Below are 17766 nucleotides of genomic sequence, written 5' to 3'. Positions count from 1 at the left end.
TTCAGACGTGCGGACGCTTTTGCTGCAGCCAAGATACGCACTCGCCTCTGTGCAGCAAAAATATCACACGTCAACAAACTCAAAGAAAGTTCGACGTCGAGAAGTTGCGATCACAACAGACAGCCGAACGATTTTCTTCGCTCTCTAAAAGCACTCATCAGCAACAGAGTATAAGGGAACTGTGGGACGGCATTTCAAGCTTCTTACGTACAGCTACAAAGCTAGTACGATGAAGGAGTGCCGTATTGCAGAGGAGAGAAAACAGACTTCCTACCTCGCAACGTTGCAATCGACCGGCGTGCATGATCACGGGCGGGATAGGATAGATACCGAGAGTTCAAGAAGGAAGCGAGACGCATATTCAGATAAAAAGGAGAGAGGCCGAAATAAAGCGTAAATTCGAAGAGCTTGACAAGCAGGCCGACAGGGATATTGCTCGAAAATTCTATGAATAGTTGCAAGTGCGGAGTATACTCTTTTAGAACCCCCCGAGAGGATCTAGCGACTGATGCAAAGAGCATACTGAAATTATGGTGGGAACACTTCTCTAATCTGCTGAATGACAGTGTAAGGATTACACCAGGAAATGGGGAATTCGATTACCCAATCGATGACGATAGAGCGGACGTTCCATAAGGAACAGCGGCTATGCTGGCTAGGTCATGTCGTCCGAATGGATGAAAACATTCCAATAAAATTAAAATATTTTTGTTTTGAAAAACTTTTTAGATTTGAATTTCTTTTGAAATTAAAAATAAAATATTCATCATCGTATGTTTTCATATCAAGATTAGAATATCTCTCAAATTAAAACCACAAATATTTAGCAAAAGCACTGTTAAGACGAAGGACTCTGCCACTCAATGTTGTGGTCAATAAATTAATGTACATAAGTCCGAAAAATATGTAATTGGATTACATCCGTTTGTAATTCCTTTATTGGCAAGCATACCGCTGCTGATACTCATGCGGCGTATCAACAGTAATAACCCATAATAAAGTCATTAACTAATTTATCTACCACGAACATGCAATATGACACAACCGCAAAGCAGAACGGGAATGAGACGCAAACAAATAATTATATTAAAACTGCAGTGCTGACTCTTCTGAGAAAACTCCACAAATACCATCTTATTACACCCGCTTGGCAGTGCGCGAAAAGCTGCCACACAACACAAATCACAAATCAAAGTGGTATTAATATTACTTATGACCATTTAATTGGACTTTTATTCATTTGTACTTCGGTAGACTTGTATTTGCTCTCAATTTGGCAAATTACAGCAAACTAACAACACCGCAAAAGAACAAACACAAACTCAAACACAAGCGCGGACATACACGAATATGCGAAAGCTGAAATGCTATACTTTATTACAAAAACAAATGCAGTCGCAAATAACTAATAACGAGCACAGCTATTGCATTCAACCAGAATGGGCGACATGTCCTTGCGCACACAATCGCCAGCGACCGCAACACACACACACATTTATACATAGGTATGTATATGCGTTCAACCCCGTCACATGCAGCGCTTTCGTTGTCATTGTTGTTGTTGTTGTCATCATCGTCGCATCATTGACTCGCATTGGCCACTGCTATGCGCCGCAGCGCCCAAAAGCAGGCTCATTAGTTTTATTGCCCCAGCATATCAGTCAAAGCCACAAAACTATTTATGTGCGACTGCCACGGCCACTAGTTATCGCCACCCCGCCACTCTTATGCCAAATACAAAAGCCACTAATGCTATGGGTGCCCATGCCCGGTTACGTCACAAAGTGTGGACACAGATTTGGTGCGGCAAGGGGCGGGATAAGGTCACATTTATAGTGAGTAGTTTTGCGTTTTATTTGCAGCATTAATTGCCCGAAAATTTTCTTCATCTTTGGCAGTACATGAGAGAGTATGTGTGTGTTCTTCGACGTCTTGACAGCCATTTCTATGCGTTCAGGATCTTAGAGTGTGCTGTTTTCTATGTCTGTGTTTCGTTTGGCTTTCGCTTTGGTTTTATTATAATTTTCTTTATACACTATACACAGGTATATATGTATGTGTAAAAGTATGTATGTAATATTCCTTTTAACAAATTGGCTGTTATCCTTTTAATACCCCAACTAGCGTTGCTAGTGTTTGTTGTTTTGACAGCGCTTTCACTTCATTCGCTACTCAATTGCGGGTATTCCTTTGAAGAAAACATTTATACGTTCTACATATGTATATGCATATGTGCGTGTATTTATTAGAATAAATACAAAAGTTTTGTATTTTATTTACTACTACTCATAGTACTATTTTTCGTCTTTTTATCTAAGGTTATTCTGTGACAATTAAGCTTGTAAATATATACTTATATAAGTTAGATTTCAGATATTTTCTCGATTTAAAGATAATTACTCAATAGAAGTGAAAACTTAAAAATTTTAAGTTAATTTCCGAGACCCAGTGCTTATTATCCTATCCTTTACCTTGAACTGAAGATTAAATATTACCACAAAATAGTTTTCTACGAGTTAAGTGGTTAATTTTGGAAGAATCTTGTTAAGTTTTAACAAAATTATTACTAATTTCTGCTAAGTATTTGTTTCAAAGTTGTTGTTTCAAATACATTAAAATGTCTTATTCAAGCTTTGTAATGGAGAAAGGCAGCAGCTGTACACATGCCCTACGTAGCTCCATTTCTCATTCGTCAGACTGAAAATTCGTACGCGAATTGCGAATCAGGTGAAATGCTCAAAAACATGGTTTTCAATGCCCTTAAGAGTGTATATACAGGGTTTTAAGACTATTTCTAATGTTGCACGTAAAAATAGACCCCGAAAAACGTCCATAGAAATAGACCGCAGAATCACTACCATCTCCCGACGAGATTCAAAAAAGAGTTTTACTGACTTTGGCAACTCTTATTGGTCTTAGACCAATAAAAGAATTGAAGTAAGTCGTTTGAAGTGATGAAAAACAATTAATGGCGTGGGTCCTGATGGTTTAAGGTATGTTTACGTCGAAATATGTATGGCGACATCCTAAAAATGGCACGTTACCATGGTCTGAGGAAAATTTGGCTGTTATATGGAAATTCAAACAAGATAATGATCCAAAGTGCACAGCAAAATTGACACAAAACGTTTTGTTTTTTTGTATTGATCCCATCAATGTTTTAGAGTGACCATCGTATAGCCCAGACTTGAACCCTATAAAACATCAATGGGATGATGTTAAAAGAGCCATCATAATAAAAACGAATTTTAAATATGTTTTTTCAAGTTTATCATAAGTTTCATTAAAATGACTAATAAAGCTGTAAAAGTAAGTAATTTATTGGAAAATTACGTAATTTATTTCAAAGTAAGTGACGTTTCTAATTAGCTGTCACGTATGTATGTACGTATGTATATAACATCGTGTTACAAAGCTATCTATTTAGATGCTCAATTCACTTTCAAGGTAATATTCAATCCTGACTTGAATGGTTCACTCATTCTGGGTAATGAAAGCTCTATAAAAGATGCAGTAATCAAGCGCTGTGAAGACTTGAGGAAAGCTGAATGAGTTTCAGTCATTACACCCCTATTTTGGGACATGGAATGATGAACCCTAGATAACGATGGTCTTCTCACTTAGCTAGATGACGTCTTTTCTTTGAGTTGTTTGGCCATTAAGCCTTATTAAATCAAATGTGTCCTTGTAATCGAGCAAATGAGTAATAATTTTAACAAAGAAATATTTGGATTAAATAAATAACTTTTTTCGACTTAAATTATTTCGGTGTTATAGTAACTATGGTCTTCAGCGCCTGAAAATATTCCTCAAATAATTTCGAGCAGTACTATCTAGCCGACGGTCCTATCCCGGAGCGGGCCGAGATACTGTCAAGCAGAAATAATACTCAATCCTGATCCCAATCAATCTCACATCGAAGATTGGTTATCGATTTAGTGTGAAACTCATTAACGGGTTATACCCACATAGAAGTCATATATTCAGAATATCCTAAAAAAGGCGGTGAGAAAGATTTCACTGCTTAAAATCTGCTAAAATCTAAAAACCGAAAAAAATTGTTTTCTACACCTCAGAGAAGCTTAAAAATTCGGAACTGTTACAAAAAACCGTATACCATTGACCATTACGTGACTATTATAACTTAGAAGATCAAGTGAAAATTTTATGTAGATCAGTCTAGCCGTTTTGGAGAATTTTTCTTACCAACCCTGAAAACACCGCATCGAGAAAAACGTATTTAAGGCTATGGGGGCTGATTATACTAAATAAAAAATTTTACACATACATTATTACCTTGGATACTATTTGGCGAACAACTTGAAATTTTCAGAAAATATTTTCAAATTTAAATTCGATAGAATACAGAAGTGTGGTCTGCGGTGTTCAAATACAAGATTCTCCTAAGAGTTTTTTACAAAATATAGACTGGCTAAGCATTGTCTCTTGAATGTTGGGTCAAACAAGAGAAACTACTATTGTGTTGCTAAAAAAAAGTAGAGAAAGAATATCATTTGCATATGTAAAGATCTAATATGCACACATGTGCCTTCAGCATTTCGGTTAGCTGAAACAGAACGTGCGAGAACACGCCCATATGACGAAAAAAATAAAACAATACGAATGAACCAAAACACTGCAATGCAGGATATTTGAAGAACAAAAGCTTTGAAAATGCACACATGCACACACGTGCATATATATATATTTATGTTACTTGTGCAATGAAATGAAAAAAATAATTCTCATTTATGTGCAAATGAAAGATAAGAGCAAAACACCAAAAGCATGCCAGAGAGCCAATACCAAGCCAACGCTGCTGCCAGCAAAATCGAGCTATTCGCGCATACCGCTACAAGAATGTGTTGAGGATTTTTCCACATTGTTTTTGTAAGTCTATTTATTTGGCTTGCTTCCTCCTCTGGATGCAAATTATAGAATTCTCACGGTTGCTGGAACGCCTTTCTTATTTGCTGCTGTCCGTCTGTTTCCACGCAAATGGAATTCGCACAAAACAACTTTATCCATTAATTAAAATTACTACGCTCCTGTTTATATATTTGTATGTACAAACGCACCTGAATATATATTTAGTGAAGAAGCTCTTATTGTGTTAGTTCAACGCATTGCTGCAGAGTATTTACGCTATGATTTGTAAATATTTCGCTCATTGAAATAACACCTTTGATAACGGTGAAAAATACTGGCTCGTTTTATTGCTTTTGAGTGCCGAAGTTATGTTAGTATTTTTATTAAATAATATTTGTGTGAAATTTTGCTTTATTATTATTTCTTCTGATAAATTGTTTCCCGCAACTTTTTCATTTGCTGGTTAAAGGAGCGACTGAGTGTTGCTTGTGGTCTGCAGAAGGCTTTCATGTACATATGTATATGTATGTGTTTACAAGAATAAACCAATAGAAGAGAAGATAAATTCAAATGAAGTGTACTTTTTAAAAGTTTTTTGATGAAGTGGTGTACAAAGCTAATAATTGTTGCTTTCTGGTTTTTGCGTTTTGAAGTAACGTCGGTATAAATCTGTCTGCAGAAAGTGTTAGCGCTGACTTATTGATATTAAGAATGAAAAACTTTGAATTTATTTAGTCGTGAATCAAATTTTAAGAGTCGTGTAAGTGTATCATGGCCAATTAAGTCATTTATTTATTAAAACGTGTTTGTATTTCCAACTTTTGTTTATTTTTGGTACGGCTGAGTGCAATAATTTCGAACTCACATAGTTTTAATGGCACTTTTTGGTGTAGAGGGAAAATCGCATAAAGAATTTCACATTGTCAGGGTTACTGTTGCTTTAAAGTATACAAAAAGTAAAAAAAAAAACAAATAGAGCAGGAAAAGTTCACAATAATTTATCAAATAACTGTGCAAATCGTCATATATTTGATAGAATATCTATTTAAACAAGAAAAGTCGTTAACTTCGGCTGCACCAAAGCTAATTACCCTTCACAGGTGCATTTCTTTTAGTAACTATGTGTTCAGTTTGTATAGAAGCAATATGCTATTGTAATCCGATCTGAACAATTTTTTCGGATTTTATTACCTTAAGCAGTAAACCATGTCAAATTTTGTGAAGATACCATGTCAAATCCGAAAGTTTTCTATACAAGCCCTTGATTCCAATAGTTCGGTTTGTAAGGCAGCTATATGCTATAGTGAGCCGATCTGAACAATTTCTTCCGATATTACATTATTTCTATGAACAATAACTCTTACTAAATTTCGTGAATATATCTTGTCAAATGTGAAAGTTTTCCATACCAGCACTAGATTCCGATAATTCAGTTTGTATGGCAGCTATATATTATAGTGGTCGGATATCGGCAGTTGCGACAAATGAGCAGTTTCTTGAAGAGAAAATGACGTTCGCAAAATTTCTAAACGATATTTTTAAAACTGAAGGACTAGTTCGTATATATACAGACGGACAGGCAGACGGACATACGGACAGACAGACAGACGGACATGGCTAAATCGACTCAACTAAACATACTGATCATTTATATTTGTATATACTTTATGGGGTCTCCGACGCTTCCTTCTGGGTGTTACAAACTTCGTGGCAAACTTAATATACCCTGTTCAGGGTATAAAAATGTTTCAAAGATTATAACAAACGCCACATGAGAGAAACTAATTTGAGTTTCTTTTCAGAGCTATTTAGAGCAATAGTAAGGTCTAAAATCAGCTGACGTTGAGCAATACCAAGAGCTCCGTTAGGATCGGGAAGGACCTCTCCGGACAACGGTAAATACCGCAGTCGATGGAACGATGAACTGTACGTGATGTACGAAATGTAGGATAACATTGACACAGTTCAGCGAATTAAGAGGGAGCGGCTACGCTGGCTAGGTCATCTCGTTCGAATGTATGAAAACACTTCAGTTCGGAGAGTACTACGTCGGGGGAAGCAGAGGAAGAGGAAGATCTCCACTCCGTTGGAAAGACCAGGTGGAGAGGGACTTGGCTACACTTGGTATCTCCGATTGGCGCCAAACAGCAAAAAGGAAGATCGATTGTCTACGCCAATAACGAAGAAGAATTTATTATGAAGGCATTATGAGCATATTGCTTCTATCTAAAGCAAGAAAAAAAAACTTTCGCCAATAATCTATGCCGAAATTTGGTAAGATAGTTTGTCAAATAAAAATTTGTTCCATTCAAGGACTTGAGTTTAATCGGTCAGTTTCAAGGGAAATTCTTTGCTACAGTGTTCCGATCTGAAAAATTTGTTCGAGATCATTATCAAATAGTTTCTATGGCAGCATAACCTACAGTAATGCGATATGGGTGGTTCCTATAAAAACAAAATCAGCTAAATAAACTCAGGTCGTCACGCTGATCATTTATATATTTACATAATTTATAGGGTCTCAATTGTTTCCTTCTGGGTATTATCAACTCTGCTTAATCAGTATCAATATTATTTCAAAAGTTTTAAGTAAGCGTTGCGCTATTGCATAAAAATATTTTAGGAAAAACACCTTTTACTATAAGCAACATATTTTATTTTCCGTCAAAATTTTCTTCTGTAAGATCCACACAATTTCGTAAAGAAAAATAAACCTGGTAATGCTATTCTACATTGATGTGGGTAGCTCAGAAATATAGTTTTCAGATTTCTGACACATATTTTTAGATTTTGAAAATTTCATCCTAAATTTTATTCTTAACTAAAGGAAATTAGAATAAGCTGGATTAGACATTAAAATGGTAAAAATCGCCTTTCGAAATTTTTATGTTGTCTTTTACATAATATTGCTTATAAAAAATCCTTGGTGAATTGGCTTCGATGATGTTTTTATAGAATTTAACTTTCTTCCCTTGAATTATTATATAGTCCAAAGTCTAACGTCTTTATCAGTTTAATGACTAAATTGAATACAATTATACTCCAGCATTCAGATTTGTCAACATTTTTTTTACATAAGTAAGTGTTAAATAATGACTAACAGAATAATTTCATAACGGAAAGTAAAGTAAAGTAAAAAGTATAATAATTTCCACTCACACAGTAGGATATTCATAAGCATTTGATGATGAAAATGAAAAGATAGTAACTAGTACGAAATACTAAGATTGAGCAAAATTCACACAAACATTAACATTTTCAGGGCGATTGTATGATGCCAATGAATTATGAGTACAACCGAAATGTTCCTCTGTAACAAATGAGGTAAATTTTGAAAATACATGGACAACAGTAAAAAAAACCATAATAATTGCCAACAACACCACAACAAAAACCGCGTACTCATATCGGAGCCACCACAAGCGGCACTAACCCCGAATGGCGCAACACTTGCAAAACGGAAATCGCACCAGCGGAAACAGTGTAGTGGCACACACATGAATGCTTTATGGTTTATTTATTCAGTTTTTCACACCGCGAAACAAGTTGCACGTGAAGCCACCCAATCATGCCGCCAACTGAGAAATGTTAGGTGTAAGGACATGTATGAAGAGTTTCGCTATATTGCATTTGCTTTGCTTTATTACTTTTATTTACCTCCAAAAGAATGAAATGTGTGCTCTTTCCGTTTAGCGTTGTTCTCGTTGCTTGAGATGATTTTTCCCAGTGCTGATAAACGAAATGGAAATAAATATTCGTAAAAATGTTAAATTACTTTTCTTATGTGGTCTTATGAACATACTATATATGTGTAGGTAAATGTGTGGGTGCCGTCTGCAGCATCTTAGAAGTACAACAGAGCATATGAGTTATCTGTCGAATACACGAATACAGTGTTGGTTTGTAGGTCCTTTAACAAAGTCAAGGAAATGGCGTGAGTTATGCTATTTGCAGTTACACATGTATGTATGTATGTGTGCAAAGAAGTGTATGCATGACTGCAGGCGTTGTGGCTGGTGCGATTCAAAGACGTTCTATATCAGTGGATGCCATTAATAGAGTACCTCTACTAGCCTCTGCTTGGGCTCAACTCACCCTCCCACCTCGTAACACACAAATTCAAAAATGCTATGGCACAAAATGTCTGTATGTAGATATATTGCCCGACGCGATAACGCAATGTTTTGTTCTGGGTAATTTTTTATCGCGAAACTTTTAAATTAAAATGCATCTTGGTTGTTAGCCGCGCACAGCCTTAAATTTGAATAAATGGCATACAATATTTATTAGCTGATTCACAAGACGAGGTATTATATATTCATAAAATATAAATATGATAATATTGTTTTATTAATATATATGTAGGTACAGCCTTCGGGAAGCTGTATGGAAGAAGATGAGGTGGAAATAACTGAGCTCTTCCTTCTTGACACCCTCGCGTTTAGGAGGTCAAGACTTTAACACTTGGGAACGCATACGTTCAGACATCCCACCGTACTGATGGCAGTTAAAATTAAACGCCTATTCAAATTTGTATTGGCTACAAAGCATTTTGCTAGTTTATAAGTTTGAAGACAGGTTTTTATTATTTTCTATGGCTCCACAAAGGACTTTATATATCAGACCGTGTGCGATCTTCGATCAGCCATCTAACCTAACCTAACCCATAGCCTTTGAAAATCTTTGCTTTCTGCCTTTGCTTTCTTGACACTCCAATCGATAAGACATTTGACTACGAAAATGTCTAGACTACATTTTTAATAATTTATACAGGACTGCCAAATAACATACTATATATATGTATATATGTATATATAGAACACTACATATTCACAAATCATAAGGCGCATTTGAGGCCATTACAGTGATTCGAACCACGGCAAACACCTATCGCTACTATTTAGTTACACTGGTAAGGAAATTGCTAATATAATACTTTTTAAATTATTTAATATCTTGATTGCGTGCAACATTAAGATGAAGTTCAGAAGTCTGAAAATATTAGCAGTAGTGCGGTTGTCCAAGCTCAAGACTCGTATTAAAATTGCAATAATAATGTGAATCTGTTTATGAACTGATTTGCTTGTTTTATTTGTATCTGCTTAACTTGGTAATAGAGCCTTTGTTATTCTATTAATTTGTAACATTATCCGCCTTTTCCTTGCTGGCATAAAGATTTTCTCTATATTATGCGTAATGGTCTGATAGAGATGAACAATCAACTGCTCATATCAGATAGAGCATAACAAAATTTTAAACATCTCTAGATGCGGATCATGTAGATCAAAATATTCTTCATGACTTCCTGGTTTTTTATATGTTGCTTATAGATGGATACTTCTGTCGTATTTGTACATGTATACATACATATATAGAAGTTCTAAGAAATGTGAAAAGGCCGGCCAAAAAGTGCATTTCATAAGAACCTTATTCATGTAAGAAAGTAAGTTCATCGAATGCGATCACTAATTGAAGAAAATTAGACATATAGTATTCAAGAGGTTTTCACTGCATTAATTTCTTCGTTAAGCTTGACCCAGCTTAATATTTAATTTCCTGTAAAATCCAAAAAGAGATAAAAAAAAGAACTTCACCTACTTTTGGCCAGACATATACTTTATTACTTTCTTTCTACCTTTCTTGACATTTAGCTCTATTTAAAAGGCTCTGTGGCCTACGTCTTATTCTACTGTTTATAGCTTTTAAGGCAAAAGGTAAAAAAGTCGCATGTTATACTACTGGGAAATATAACACTCTATTTTAGTAGCATAAATGCTAACATGAGAAAACTATAGTATTGCTGTTTACAGAAATAATTTAAAATTTTCAACCACCGAGAATTAGCAAACACATTACGAATGATAATTTTCCAAAAAAACGTATAATTTATTTTTAAATTTCACAATTCACTTACCACAAAACAATTTAACTACATTGTGCATTTTGCTCTTGTCGTATGATTTCTGCACCTGTAAATAAAGCGCCATATCTATGCATCTGGTGTCTTGACTAATTACTTTTTTTATACACACACTTAATATTGATTTTCGTCGAATTTACACATACATACATTTTGTAAATATTTATTATTTGTACACTTTTTACTAGCACCGATCATTTCGAAACATGCTGCAAAACTTCGCTTTCGTTAATTTCCGACCACTTGCTTTACATGAATGTGTATGCAAAATGCAATTTGATTGAGTAAAACGGCTTCTATTTTATTCATATATGAATGACACTTTATTTACATTAATTCACATTAATTATAACAAAAATTGAATTATTCTAATTTTAATAAACCACGCGAACTTATTTCGTAATTTTTGGCTGCCACGTGTTTGCGAATTTATTGCACAGACGTACTAAACACGAACCTGAGTTTGCCGATTAACATAAATATTCCTTCGTTTTCTCTTAATGGCAGCTATGTTAATACTAACAAATTCTGTTAGCTTACTACATTTATGTATGCTTGCAGATGCAGTTGTACTTACTGTTGTAACAGAGCATGTTAATGAACCGCACTTAGTAGCTGTTAATCACATTTTGGTACTTACTGTTGTAACAGAAGAGCATGTTAATGAACTGCACTTTGCAGCTGTTATTTCCATTTTGGTTTGCCAACGAATTAAAACACTTGCATTTTCAATTTTACATTTAAAATTTTTTATTTCTCGTTTTAATAATTTGATTTTTGCAATAAATTGACGAATATCGTATTTTTATTTTACAAATTTGAAATATTATATTCATTTAGTTTTATTTTACAGTGCGCTTAAGAGCTAAAGGAAAACAAATAGTTTATAATACTTCCGTATTAAATACATTACATTTTGTTTACTAATGCAAAATTTTAAATAAAATAACTCTTTTAAAAGTTTGTAACTAAATAATTTTCTTTAACTGGTTTAAGTGCTTTTGCTTATTTCTATGTTGTTTTAATTATTGTGTGTTTTTGCTTAAATTATTTGGTGCAATTGTTTGCATAAGTAGCATTTATAATTACATACTTATTTGCATGTATGATTTCTATGTATAGATTTTTGCTTTGGAACTTTGAAGTTTTCAATAGCTGCCTTTTGACTGGCATATTGTTAGTTTTCAGCTGTAAGAATTTTTCTTTTTCTGTGTTTGGAATCTATTTGCTTCAAAATTAACTCATGTATTCCAGTTGTTTATTTATTTTTAGTTTTAGTGGATATACAAGTAGATGTGGAATCTCGGATATTTTCGTTTTTGAATACTTTTCTTCAAAACTAATAACATTTATAAATTAAATTGACATTCCAACCAAGTCTAAGAAAATACTAAAATGTTAGATTTTTTGATGCATTATATACAAGCCAGTTGAAACACACTGCCTAATTATCTTTCAGTGCTTCGTGTTTTTTTTTTTCAATTTTCAAAACCTCATAAAGTGAAATGGATTTGAAATAATCATTGGTAGTGGAATTGGTTTGAGTATGAGTCTTTTTCACATCTTCATATTTTTGACAGTTTGCACTTGGTTTATAACTGAATAAACCAGTTTATGCATTACGTAAATTTTCAAACATCTACTATGTTTCAAAAATGTCTTATTTTATGGTATCAAATACCCAAAACTTATTTTTAAACAAATCATATTAAAACATAACCACAAAATATCTTTTTGTATAACATTATATAAGTAATTTTAAGAATTCAATAAACGATATGTGCATTCATGCATTTAAATAGTTTTTTAAAACTACCAAATACTTTGCTGAATGATTATTCCTAATTGTCTCAGTGACAATGAAATGAATTTTTTTTTAATATTTATGTGTAGAGAATACATATTTCTTTTTATTTTCATATGCATTTATTCAGCTGGTTTTTCAACATAACTTTTTTTTTTTTTTAAATGGTTACTATATTAAAAAAATTTCATTACTTATGCTTAGTTTAAAAATAATATTAATTCTTATTTTTTATTTTTGTTTTTTATTCTTGCATATTTTATATTTGCTATATGCGATTTAGAAATGCCATCTTTGGTTTTCACTATCCTTTAACTATATTTATTAGAATTTTTAATATACAAATTATAGTTTAGTATATCAATAAATCGTACATTAAAGTTACTTGTGAAGTTCTTTTCTAAACTAGATTTATATCTATTTAAACTGATTTAATTGGAATATATTAGAAAACCGAAACTAATTTTTATTTATGCTAAAATTCTATTTTTACACAAAACATTTAAATATATTTTTTTAATTTCAGTTTTTATTTTAATAAAAATGTCTAGATAAATTATAAATAGTTATTTGTCATTTTAAATGTTTGCGATATACATACAAACATTCCTAGAATAATGCAAATAATTTATAAAGGACATGCAATTTTATAGCAAATTTTATTGAGACTTTATTTACACGAAATGAGCTGCTGCGCACATATTGCCTGTGAGAGCAGTGGTTCATAAGAGAAACAGAAACGTAGTGTTTTTTAATAGCAATAACGGAACTGACTTCATTCGAAATCTTTACTAAAATGCGAAAGAAATAATAATCAACTGCTGTAAACTATGTATATGTATAGTTTATGCACATTAGGGTCGTCATTAAAATCTGAAAAATATTTTATTCGACAAGTCGAAGAGTTGTTATAAAAATTTTTTGTTTACCGAATTAAATTATATTTTATATAATTGAGAATAGAAATTAAAAAAATCACCAAATTTATGCTTTAAAGACCACCCTAATATACAAACATATATATTTGTATTTACGTTTATCAAACTGCAGCACTAGAAAAATTAAATACAATATTTCTTTGACTCCATACTTGCATGCCCGCTGCTGGGTATAAATGTTAGCGCAACATTCAGTCCCTTTATCACTGGTAATCGTTATTTTGACCTAACAAAACTTTTTGCACAAACCTAATTTAAAGGTGTATAATTTACGTTTTGTTTACATTACTCTCTAGTATTCATCTATCGCATTCGCATACAAGTAAAATTTTACCGTTTAGTCGCGTTCCTCATATTTGCTTACGAATGAGTTCAGGCCTTGTAGTTGAGAGCTGTCATAGAGCGACATCTTTAGGCGTTTGCATTTGGCACGACGATTTTTAAACCAAAACTGTACATTTTTACTTTCCAAGCGGGGGAACTTTTGTCTGTAGGAAAGAGTATAAGAGGAATTGTAATTAGAATATAGAAAGTAAAATTGTAGAAAGCTTCATAGTTTTACTAAATTTAGTTAGCAACACTTATTTAAATATTAAATAAAGTCAAAATATTTATCCGTCCTCGTGCTCAGCAAAGGATTTCTGCCAAAAACTGTCAAGTAATTATTTGGATTTTTTTATATTTCATAATTTTCATAAAAATACTTTCAAAATTTTCAAGATACATATATAAAAAGATCTTGAAAAAGAGTCTGAATTTTTCTTCGGCAAAGGGTTATGGATAGGCTTTTCGCGCTCTGTAGGATATCCCAATTAAAAACTAATAAGTAATTGGCAGGATTTGTGAAAGGTTTCCTAATTTCTTATGTAATATTGGAGCATGGCATCTCAATTTGATCCGGGAAAATATACCTGTGCTTATGCCCAAACTTTTTATTTAAAATTTAACCTGTTGTCCACTGAACAATCATTAATTTTCCCTTTTCTCAAACAGACAGCATAAATATAACGTTTTTACAACTCACCTATAGGGCATTGTGTTCAAGTCCTCCGTGTACTTCAGTATCAGATTGTGTGATGGATGTGTATTTAATGCGAACCATTGCTCTAACTTCGGCACTTCAGTAACTGGGTCGATGAAAGTACGATTCCGTTTGCGACGCTCCTCGTTCGACATGCTCGACAAATTTAGACCGCTCGGGTTCATTAGCGCATTCGGTGGCATACCGGCAGCAGCTGCTGCAGCAGCGGCATGATGCGCGTGCGGATGATTGGCAGCTGCTTGACCAAAGCCCGGTATATAATGGCTCATGTACATGAATGACTGGGAGAACATCGAATTGGGCACCATTGGAAAGGGCAGATCTTTACGTTGTGCCATGGCATTAGCCAAATCTGGTGAAAGTGAACGATATTCATCTAATTGAGACACATCATTCTCGTTGTCATCGTCATCATCTTCCAAATCGAGATCATCGTCCTCCTCTTTGGGTGAACTTATTTTGGGTGAGGAATGTGCTTGCGGTTGTGTATTAACGGCATCACAGGATTGCTCATTATTATTAATAGTACTATTATTGTTATTGCTACTACTAATGTTGTTGTTATTTAGGTTGTTTGCATTGTTGTTGTTATTGCTATTATTGTGTTCTGTTTCATTTTGCTGCTCGTTAGCGGTATCCTCATTCGAATTGTCACCGTGTTGGTCATCGGTTTGTGCGTCATTCGGTTTGGTCTGCGCTTGAGCCTCCTCTTCGGTATAGCTGCGCGAACATGAGCGCAATGACTGGTTGAGTGAACCATTTAACATGGTTTCATCTTTAAACGCACCTTCGGCACCACAGTTGTCACGACGACTATCGCCCAAGTCCATATTGCCTTCAGCACCTTCGAGCGGCGAATTGCGATTACGTTCGTGCGTGGTGAGCGACAACGGTAATTGTGGTGAACCGGGTCGGCTGTTGTCTTCATCCATGTCATCCGAGTGCTGTGACATTGTGTCTACATCTTCCGATTTCAGGCTCAAAGGACTTTTCAGGTAGTCATGTGACATGGCTAAATTGATGTTGCTGCTACTCATTTGCTGACTACCACCGCTGCTGCTCGAGCTTTGACCCAACTGACCGTGCTGATTGAGCATAAAGCCATTCAAGCCGGGATGACCAAGTGCTGCCAAACCGCCACGCATTTCTGCTCGCTTCTGAGCGGCGCGTGCATTTTTAAACCAATATACGACATTATTAACGTCCAGTGGCTTGCGACCACGCCGCGATTCCAAGGCGTTCAACTGCACCACGTAGGTTTGTATTTGCTGACGCGAGGGATGTGGATTTTCCTGAAACCATTTCTGCAATTTTGGCAATTCCATTTCTGGATCGAAACTCGTGCGCATGCGCGTCTTTTGATTTGGATACTGTGAATGTGGATGGTGATGATGATGATGCATCGAGGGATGCATGGCCGGATGTACCAACATATTGGGATGATGCGCTGCAGCCGCCCCCTGCGGACCATGATGTGTCGCATCATTCATGAGCAGTGAATCACGACTGGCATTAAGTCCGGGTATATTACTGCCCGGCATATTGCCCCCACCGCTGGCAGCATGTAAACCAGCCTGTGCAGCTGCAGCAGCGGCAGCGGCTGCGGCAACGGCCGCTGAACCTACGGGGAAGTCCATTTCGTTGGGCACTGATGACGGCGCTGTTAGGAACGGTAACATTTTTGGCGTAATACTAGATTGTGGCGTGAGTTGTTGCGACCACCATTGGTCGAACTTGCGGCGCAGCTCATCGGAAATCTCGCCGGCGGGAAAGGAATACGGATTCTGGTAAGAAGTTCGGCATATTTGCGAGAGCGTCATCTGTGGGTGAGAGTAGGCAGAAAGGAAATAATATTAATTATTTTTGTGAGAAGATTATTAGGAGGAATATATGGAAATATGGGGAAATATATGCGCTTTAGTGCGTTGCTCTCTTAAAACTGATTTTAAATAAATTATTCGGTGAGTCAAAAACTTAAATTTAAAATCGAAATTCATAAAATTTTTTTAATATTTCCAAAAAAAATAATTTTTTGTTAGTCTTTGTTCTAGTTATTGATTGATAGATATAGCAGCTGAAACTGAATATATCATACTATGTATAAAGGTAATAAAGTAAGTTATCTATAATTGCATGGATCTAACTGCTAGTTTTTTCCACTTTAAGTATGTTTACTTTAAAATTAGTGACGCGCTAACTTTATAATGAAATGCTTATTTTTATAAACTGCACTCATTACCCAATGAATCCCATGACTGCTGATGCCCGAAATTTCCCAACTACATATAATCGCCAATGGCTCCATATTTTAGCCCATAAGTACACAATCAGGCCAATAAATATTAGCGTTTGCAATGAATGCACTTGACTAGACCGTTTTTCCAATAACACAAGTTAATGCGCTGCCTAAGCTCAAGCAACAACAATGCAATGTCATTAGCCAACAGACAAGAGTTGAGCGATTGAACACTAGAAAACTATATAGGAGTATACATATATGGAGCATATGTATATGTATGCGATTTTGAGCAAGTGGTAATGCAATCAACCAGCCAACAAAATTCAAACCGTATTAATCCTCAGACTAATAACCGAACTCAACGCAACGTGTGCGTTCGTCTGTACCCAACACTGAACATACACACACATCTGTTGTATGCATGCATGTATGCGTGGTATGGTATAAAGCGCTTTAACACAGCAAACATAAATTTTCCAACCCACTTCTGTCACCTGCTAAGTGTACGCCATAAAAATCACGACACAATATTGTAGGCCTTTCGAGTGCTGTGGGATTCGTTTAGCTCATAAATGGGTTGGCGTGATTGCAAGACGTTAAATCACTTCAAATTTCAAATTGTTATTCATTACGGTGACAGCTCATATCAGCAAATATATTTACACATGTACATACACACATAAATACATATGTATGTATTATGTATTTATATATATTTATATAAATGATTACTGCTTGGGCCCAAAGATAATTGGCACTTGGTTTGCACCATACATTTTGACCATCGTTGGTGTATGACGGCGCGTATGACTAGTGGCATTAGCGCTAAGTCAACAAAAAACAATAACATTTAACACAATCGCGCTAGATAGCCTTAACTATGAACAAAATATGATTATTTTTTTGATCGCGAGGTATAGACAAGAACGGCGTTGCTTAAGCTCATAAGATAAA

General features: G+C 34.9%; 2 protein-coding genes across 2 annotated transcripts in view; both read right to left on the bottom strand.

Moving 5' to 3' along the window:
- Nucleotides 1-10809, bottom strand: part of LOC120772560 (insulin-like growth factor-binding protein complex acid labile subunit) — a 36378-nt gene extending 25569 nt beyond the window's left edge. The window contains exon 1 of the mRNA XM_040101246.1: nucleotides 10784-10809. The gene's annotated coding sequence lies outside the window, so the exon portion shown is untranslated. The remainder of the gene's footprint in view (nucleotides 1-10783) is intronic.
- A 2797-nt stretch (nucleotides 10810-13606) lies between these two features.
- The window catches only part of LOC120772288, a 150819-nt gene continuing 146659 nt past the window's right edge, over nucleotides 13607-17766 (bottom strand). Inside the window, exons 5-6 of the mRNA XM_040100798.1 lie at nucleotides 14556-16393; nucleotides 13607-14019 (exon numbers count right to left, since the gene is read on the bottom strand). Of these exons, the coding sequence (XP_039956732.1) occupies nucleotides 13869-14019; nucleotides 14556-16393 (1989 nt within the window). The 3' untranslated portion in view covers nucleotides 13607-13868. The remainder of the gene's footprint in view (nucleotides 14020-14555; nucleotides 16394-17766) is intronic.

This window comes from Bactrocera tryoni, chromosome 3, assembly GCF_016617805.1.
Source record: "Bactrocera tryoni isolate S06 chromosome 3, CSIRO_BtryS06_freeze2, whole genome shotgun sequence".
In the NCBI taxonomy this organism is placed as follows: Eukaryota; Metazoa; Arthropoda; class Insecta; order Diptera; family Tephritidae; genus Bactrocera; species Bactrocera tryoni.
This window is presented reverse-complemented; position numbering and strand designations above follow the sequence as displayed.